The sequence below is a fragment of the Aulonocara sp. 'chitande type north' Nkhata Bay genome, linkage group LG18 (genome assembly GCF_057382095.1).
Source record: "Aulonocara sp. 'chitande type north' Nkhata Bay isolate Kocher_YH1m ecotype deep benthic linkage group LG18, A_spYH_male_GT1.1, whole genome shotgun sequence".
Lineage (NCBI taxonomy): Eukaryota > Metazoa > Chordata > Actinopteri > Cichliformes > Cichlidae > Aulonocara > Aulonocara sp. 'chitande type north' Nkhata Bay.
In genome coordinates, this window is record NC_141361.1 from 14504605 (window position 1) to 14512874 (window position 8270).

At 38.5% G+C, this 8270-nt stretch overlaps 1 protein-coding gene across 2 annotated transcripts in view; it reads right to left on the reverse strand.

Annotated features, from left to right (window-relative positions):
* The window catches only part of LOC147308194 (MAM and LDL-receptor class A domain-containing protein 1), a 31122-nt gene extending 24417 nt beyond the window's left edge, over window positions 1-6705 (reverse strand). The window contains exons 1-11 of one of the 2 annotated variants that reach the window (XM_086271259.1): window positions 6586-6705; window positions 6233-6359; window positions 5656-5784; window positions 5419-5521; window positions 5123-5294; window positions 4027-4243; window positions 1905-2036; window positions 1656-1780; window positions 1295-1532; window positions 573-841; window positions 115-205 (exon numbers count right to left, since the gene is read on the reverse strand). In XM_086271259.1, coding sequence (XP_086127385.1) covers window positions 115-205; window positions 573-841; window positions 1295-1532; window positions 1656-1780; window positions 1905-2036; window positions 4027-4243; window positions 5123-5294; window positions 5419-5521; window positions 5656-5784; window positions 6233-6329 — 1573 coding nt within the window. In that variant the 5' untranslated portion in view covers window positions 6330-6359; window positions 6586-6705. Of the gene's footprint in view, window positions 1-114; window positions 206-572; window positions 842-1294; window positions 1533-1655; window positions 1781-1904; window positions 2037-4026; window positions 4244-5122; window positions 5295-5418; window positions 5522-5655; window positions 5785-6232; window positions 6360-6585 lie in introns of those variants that run through there. The other variant, XM_086271260.1, reaches the window with a different exon arrangement.
* Between the last annotated feature and the right edge of the window lie 1565 nt (window positions 6706-8270).

The window sequence follows — 8270 nt, forward strand, 5'->3', positions numbered from 1 at the left end:
GAAATACACAGACACATTATACAGCTGGATACACACAGTGTAATCAAATCAAATCAATCGAACAAATAAACACTACGATTAATTTGTTATCTAAAATCTACAGTGGCTACTTACCCGTCGGAGGGCATGCATCATTCAGGACTATGAGGTCGTCAATGGCTATATCTCTGCTTGGTTCATCCCCAACTATCGCCTCAAAAATCACCTCGAATTCAAAAGCACAAATGTCGTGTAATAGCTCTGTCTTTTACATGACATCCTTTAAAGTATAATTGCTAAAATGATGAAAGTAAGTGTTTTTTTAAGTGTTTCATTATCCTTGAAATATATAAAATGTTTGAACACAAGGCACAAGTAAAAAGCCATACAGGAGAAAACATAACTAAAAAAATCAGTTAATCGACAGTGGCAATCTTTATAGATATATATAGTATTAGATGAAGCGTAACAATATTGTGCCAGAGGAAAAAACCTCAAAACAGTATATATTTTATATTATATTATTAGACAAACTACAGAAAATATATAAAATGACATAAAAAACAAAAAACATTGTGTCTATGTGTACATACCTGATATGTGCTATGAGGACTGAGAAGTGTCACTCTTCCATGCCTCCAGTGCTTCCCCTGATCACCTGCTCTGGTCCAGAGCTGGACGGGATCTTCATGGCTGTCGGGGGTTTGAAGATACACATTTAGCTCTCCCACGCCACTTCCCTCCATGTAGTACCAGAACATTAGGCATTCCCCCTTTGAAGGGGTAGGCTCGAGCACCGCGCTCGTCATTGCACCTCTGGACCCCACAGGATGGCTCCACAATTGGGCGCTCAGGTAATAACCTACAAAATTTGTGGCGTTATCATACATTCTGCTTTATTTTGAGGAAATGCATAGTTATCTTTGTGCACAGGTTGCTTAGCTTGGAAAGGCACCGTGTTTATGAAATCACTAACTATATCATGTGTGACAATGCGTCATCCTCAAAAAAACATTGCAGGTACTTTCAAATAAGATCAAATATTTCTACTGAAAACGTATCATGTGCCAATAAACACAACACATGCACTGCATCTCTATTCCTGCCTTAAACTTCAAGATTGGAAAGGAAACAACAAATACTGACAATAAAGTGGACTTTGGCCTTGATAAAATGTAATTCATTCATACTCCCCAGAGGATGAATCATATCACTTCAACTGATCTACTGAGCTTTATTCCAACAACACAAAACATTTAATATATGTGTGGTTTTGAAAATCAACCGTATATCGTTATTCTAAACATTTGCATACCTTGATCTGTCCCCAGTGTGTGATCCACTCTGGGGCCTGAAGAGAGGGATGGTTGGGACTCTCCGGTGATCCGATCCCAGCTGAAGTTTGCAGATTGGTGAGGCAGCAGACCACAAAGGGAGCCCTGGAAGGTGCACTCTCTCTCTGGTGGACAAGAACCATTTTTGCCACTGAACACCACTACGTCATCAATGGCTATGCTCCCTTGTTCACCTCCGGTAACAGCTTCTATAATAAACTGGAAAACAGGTATACATCAGATTTTGTTGCACAAAATATTTTTCCAGTAGTATTTCTTGAAAAAGATTTTGCCAACAGACAAACAAACAAGCTATAGCAATTACAAAAGCATCAGTTATACCTGTATTGGTTTGTTGCTGTTGAAGGTAAGATCAGCATAATGCCATTTGTTTCCTTGGGTGCCGCTTCTCATCCACATAACTGTCTCTGGCTCACCAGAATGCTTTGCAATAAACTTGAGTGAGCCTGATGATGAGAGAACAGCAATACATTAAATGTATCTCAATTCATTAAAATACATATTGTTATCTCTCTGTGCATTTAGATAAAATTTGCCTCCAAGTGCAGTTAGGGACAGCGGTTCACGTACCAATGCTGTTGCCAAATATGTGGTACCAGAAACTCACACAAAGCACTTGACCCGCAGGCTGAGGAAAGCTAATGAGTCTGGCTGCTGATGAGATGTTTAGGTTTCGTTTAGCTTCTATGAGCATGTAGTAGCCTGCAGAAGAAAAACAAAACACAACAGGAGATACACTCAGAGCAATCTCATAAACTTTGAAGTGATGAGTGAGATGCAAAAGTCAAGTTATACACTCACTTGAATTTACTGCAATTTGTAATAGATGATACATAAATCTTACACGTGAGCAGATATTTAAGATAATGACTGCGTTATTAATACTACAGAAGATCACATGACCTAAAAGACACATCAGAGGCCATGCATAGTACTCTGGATGGTTTTATAGTTTACTTAAACTGTGTTGCTACAGTGGGGCAAAAAAGTATTTAGTCAGCCACCAATTGTGCAAGTTCCCCAACTTAAAATGATGACAGAGGTCAGTAATTTGCACCAGAGGTACACTTCAACTGTGAAAGACAAAATGTGAAAAAAAAATCCATGAATCCACATGGTAGGATTTGTAAAGAATTTATTCGTAAATCAGGGTGGAAAATAAGTATTTGGTCAATAACAAAAATACAACTCAATACTTTGTAACATAACCTTTGTTGGCAATAACAGAGGTCAAACGTTTACTATAGGTCTTTACCAGGTTTGCACACACAGTAGCTGGTATTTTGGCCCATTCCTCCATGCAGATCTTCTCGAGAGCAGTGATATTTTGGGGCTGTCGCCGAGCAACACGGACTTTCAACTCCCGCCACAGATTTTCTATGGGGTTGAGGTCTGGAGACTGGCTAGGCCACTCCAGGACTTTCAAATGCTTCTTACGGAGCCACTCCTTTGTTGCCCGGGCGGTGTGTTTTGGATCATTGTCATGTTGGAAGACCCAGCCTCGTTTCATCTTCAAAGTTCTCACTGATGGAAGGAGGTTTTGGCTCAAAATCTCACGATACATGGCCCCATTCATTCTGTCCTTAACACGGATCAGTCGTCCTGTCCCCTTGGCAGAAAAACAGCCCCATAGCATGATGTTTCCACCCCCATGCTTCACAGTAGGTATGGTGTTCTTGGGATGCAACTCAGTATTCTTCTTCCTCCAAACACGACGAGTTGAGTTTATACCAAAAAGTTCTACTTTGGTTTCATCTGACCACATGACATTCTCCCAATCCTCTGCTGTATCATCCATGTGCTCTCTGGCAAACTTCAGACGGGCCTGGACATGCACTGGCTTCAGCAGCGGAACACGTCTGGCACTGCGGGATTTGATTCCCTGCCGTTGTAGTGTGTTACTGATGGTGACCTTTGTTACTTTGGTCCCAGCTCTCTGCAGGTCATTCACCAGGTCCCCCCGTGTGGTTCTGGGATCTTTGCTCACCGTTCTCATGATCATTTTGACCCCACGGGATGAGATCTTGCGTGGAGCCCCAGATCGAGGGAGATTATCAGTGGTCTTGTATGTCTTCCATTTTCTGATGATTGCTCCCACAGTTGATTTTTTCACACCAAGCTGCTTGCCTATTGTAGATTCACTCTTCCCAGTCTGGTGCAGGTCTACAATACTTTTCCTGGTGTCCTTTGAAAGCTCTTTGGTCTTGGCCATGGCGGAGTTTGGAGTCTGACTGTTTGAGGCTGTGGACAGGTGTCTTTTATACAGATGATGAGTTCAAACAGGTGCCATTCATACAGGTAACGAGTGGGGGACAGAAAAGCTTCTTACAGAAGACGTTACAGGTCTGTGAGAGCCAGAGATTTTCCTTGTTTGAGGTGACCAAATACTTATTTTCCACCCTAATTTACGAATAAATTCTTTACAAATCCTACCATGTGAATTCATGGATTTTTTTTTCACATTCTGTCTCTCACAGTTGAAGTGTACCTCTGGTGCAAATTACTGACCTCTGTCATCATTTTAAGTGGGGGAACTTGCACAATCGGTGGCTGACTAAATACTTTTTTGCCCCACTGTATATAGTTTCATGATGGCTTTAATATTATTTATTAATCACAATATTTCAATCCATGTCACCCAGGAAGATCCAAAATATTAAACCTATATGTTAATGCTCAGTAGGCTACTCACCATTCCCAGTTGGGAGATCATATCCACCTTTACTCTTTTCCCACAAGAGACTGGCTCTGTAGTCATGGTACCATGCACAGGTATCCTTTTCAAAGTCACATGAAAGGTTGTCTATACCTCCAGCTGGGACTTCCCCTTCTTTACAGTATTCAAAGTTGATATCATCCAACATAACATCCAGTTTTTCCAAAAGTGAAAGACTGAATAAAAACAGTAGCTGCAAAAAGAAAAAGACCTTTACTCTTCATTTGTTCTGAAAAGTCAGTATTAAATTCATAATCAAAAGTTAGAAAGTATTTTTTCACCCTTATAAGAGAAGATTACTGCATTTCTTTGAAGACACCCCCCCACAATCTCTTAGTTATGATTGCAGAGGGTCAGAAATGAAGAAATAGTTCCTTAAACTCTCTGTACTGTTTGTACACTGCTGCTTTTAAGTACAGTAGGAAATTACTGAAAACATGACACTTTCATCTTGCCATGAAAACACGGTTGAAACCCTGATGTGATCTACTGGGTTCCAGTATAGCTGAAAAAACTGACGGATGTTGACATTTTTTACAAGTAGAAAAGACGTCTATTGGGTCCATACATGACAAAATGAGAAGAATAGATTAGATTACTAAATTAAAAGAATTAAAGGCATATTTTTTAACAATGACAACTACTTTGGTCGATACGTCAGAACAAACAGCCATAAAATTAGTATTACTGTAATCTCTTTTTTTAATAACACTTTAGGTCACTGACATTCATGTACATCTAAATTTTGATACATTTGTTGCTTTGATTAATGGAAAGCATCCGGATTTTACCTGGTTGGCCTGTTTGCTTAAGTTCACCTGAAATTATGATGTGTATTTTAATTTACAAAAGCATCTTCATCATTCTGAGTGCTATGGTGTTGCATTTTTAGTGAAAAAAATGCTTTATTGTTGCCCCAGATGCAGAGGTGTTCCAGAAGAACATGAAACAGTTAAAGATCAGATAAAGATCAATATAATATGAGGGAGGAACTAAAAAGATATTAACCTTAATTAAATGTTTGCTGTTACTTTCTGTGTATTGGTTAAAGTCTACAGGATGCTTTGCTAACCTTGTATCCTCCTGGCTGATTCCCAATTAGCGCTGTGGCATTCTCCCAACCATCTGTTTCACCAGAAATCGTCAGTAAATCTGTTTCAGTGTGGTCTCTGATCACTTTTACTGTAAGAGCTGATCCTGATGGGAGCGATGATGATTCTTGATCATAAATATGGTACCAAAACCTGAAACATATTAACAGACAGATTACATAAAAACAGATAACTGCTGGCATGGGGCATACTGATATGCACTATCAATCAGGAACTCAGCTGTGGGACTCATATATTAATGATTAATTTTTAGTACCTAATCTGGCATCCCAGAGCAGCTCCCTGGTCAACAGAATATTCCAAATTAGCATCTGAAAAAAACCCACCTCCTTCCTTACCATCTATATGCATTACATGACCTGTGGCAATCAGAAAAAAAAATCCAGTGTTAACAGGCTAAATCTCATAATCAAATGAAAAATGGATCTCAGTAGTTTTTGCATCCACTTTAAAATGTGCCATCAACAATATGACAGGAAGTTATACTAATCACCCCATGCACTTCCTGTGGTATGGTCCTGTCCAGGTATTAAGGTAATGTTTGCCATCTGCCTTCTCCAGGAATAAGAGGTCTGACTAACATCTTTCCAACCACAGGAGTGATCCTCAAAGTCGCATGAGCCTTTTAGATGATATATCAAATTATGGATTTATCATTGAAAGCTACAAACTAAAAGTGCAAAGAAAAAGTTCTGATATCAAGCTTTTACATAGCATCTCACGACCAGTGTTTGTAAATTAATGAACAAATTTACTCATGTAAAAAGAAAAATAGTCACTTCAAAGTAGAACAGTAAGTAGAACACATGATCGCTTATATTTGTTTATTTGTGCTTTAATTGTGTTTACATTTCTCACAGACTGCAACAGGTCTGAAAATAATGATCATGATGTAGTCAAAGAGTTAAAAATCTTAACAGATGCACGAGTTACTCAACACATGTTAAACTGGCCGTGTGCATGAGACAAGGACATCACAATTTCTCCAGTAATGTCTGGTAAATTTTAAATAGCTGACACTAAAATATAAATTTAAGCTTCAGCTTAACTTGTGTAGAACGACCACATACCACAAAATTCTTCATCAGAGCCGTCGCCACAATTCTTTGAAAACACAGTTGAGGCCAGCAGGAACACATTCACCAGAATTACTGTTAAATTCCTCATCAGGACGAGACGAGACGATGACTAACAGTACTGTGAAGACAGTTTCATTACAAGAAGATATCAAGGAGACATGTTTATTGGTGCATATTTATTTATATTACTCTTATTCATACATTTTAAAGCGTCTACAGCAAACATTGCACAATTTGTCAGAGGTTACACAAGTCATGAGTGCTCTCCCTCACTGTTATACCCCTTATTTCCTCAGGATGTACAAAAAATATATTGCAAGCAATTTCAGATTAGAGAAACATACCTGAAAGCAGAGCAAATATTTGTTTCACATCTAAACAAAGATGACAAGAGAAACGTGAGGAGTCCAAATAAAGAGAAACATCTCAACATCATAACCAGGTTACAGTGTAAGTCCAGTATTTCAGTTTGTACCTGAAATACTGGACATCAGCTTTTATTACCACAGCTGAGCTGAGACTGTGAAACCTTATCAAACACCAAAGTCCAGGGTGTGCTCAATGAGCGACACTGCATTTCTATCATTTGCTTGTAAATCATAACTCGTAATGCATGGCTAACTTATATTTTGTAGATTATAAAAGCATTTAATGGCTTGAGAACATGGTTTATGGTCAAGCATTTAAGTGTTTTTTTTCTTTTGGTCTTACTAATGTGTCTCGTTGTTATTAAAATTGATATAAATATACAAAAGTGGAGACCTCTCACTTTTTTTGTGAAGTAAACTTCCTGTTTAAAAGATGTAATGGTCAAGCCTGTTGGGTCTGATCTGACCTTCTAACTGGGTCGGCTCCAGGAAAATCTGGACAAACTAATATAAGGATATAAGGATTGTTTTTTATACTTGGATAGCAATTGAAATAACACACCTTTTACCCTTGTACATCACATGTAATTATTCCCTAATAATGCTCTGCCAGGCCTTTAAAGCAGCCACCATTAGTTGCTGCTTGCTTGTGAGAAGCATGCTCTGTTGGGTTTAGATCAGCTGACTGACTTGGTTATTTAAGAACATCTTAAATAACCAACAGCTTTACTTTATCCATTTGTGAAGCTCTGTCCGATCAGTTTTCCAGGATTTGGCTAAATCTGAGCAGAGAGTTCATCCGGATGCTTCTATCATCAATAGCATTAATATCATCAATAAACACCAGTGACCCAGTCCCACTGGTAGCCAAACATGCTGATACCATAACACTGCCTTCACCATGTTTGTCGGATAATTTTTCGGATCGTTAATGTTTTTCTCTTTCTTTGCATTTTTCTTTTCCCATCATCCAAATTTATCTTACTTTCATTTCTCCAAAGATTTTTTTTTCAGAACTGTGCACTCTATTTTAGATATTTTTGTGTCTAATCTGGGCTTTTTGTGTAAACAATAGTTTGCACCTTGTTGCAAAGCATTTGTGTTTATATTCTTGAAGGTATTTCTTTTGATTTACCCTACAATAATAGTTTTGTTTCTAAATATGTTGAAAAAAGTATAATTTTATTTTTTGCTTAACAAAAGCTTGAGCTTTATTAGTGTAGCAGCTTCATCCAGGCATCATAAAAACATCATCGTGGTAACAAAGGTTCATACTTCAGCACAATGTGCCACCACAAAAAGGAGAATAACCAAAGGGGAAGTGAAAATACAAAATGCAGTGATAGATATTAAGGAAGAACTGGAAACAAAACACAACAAACCAAACAAAAAGAAAAACATCTGAATGCCTACTCCGTAAAGCAGGACATTATGTTACTACACTCAGGATGCACACAGCCCCCCCCCCCGGATCTGTCATAACATCATGAATTATAGCATTGGTAGCATCAGTCACCTCAGCTTCATTGGGTGAGACACAGGGTAACCATTCACTTGCACACATTTGCACCTACAGCCAATTTAGAATCACAAGATAAGCTAACATGCCATTGGGTACGTTACTTGTTGGCTTAAAAGCCAGAAAACCTGGAGAGACTCCA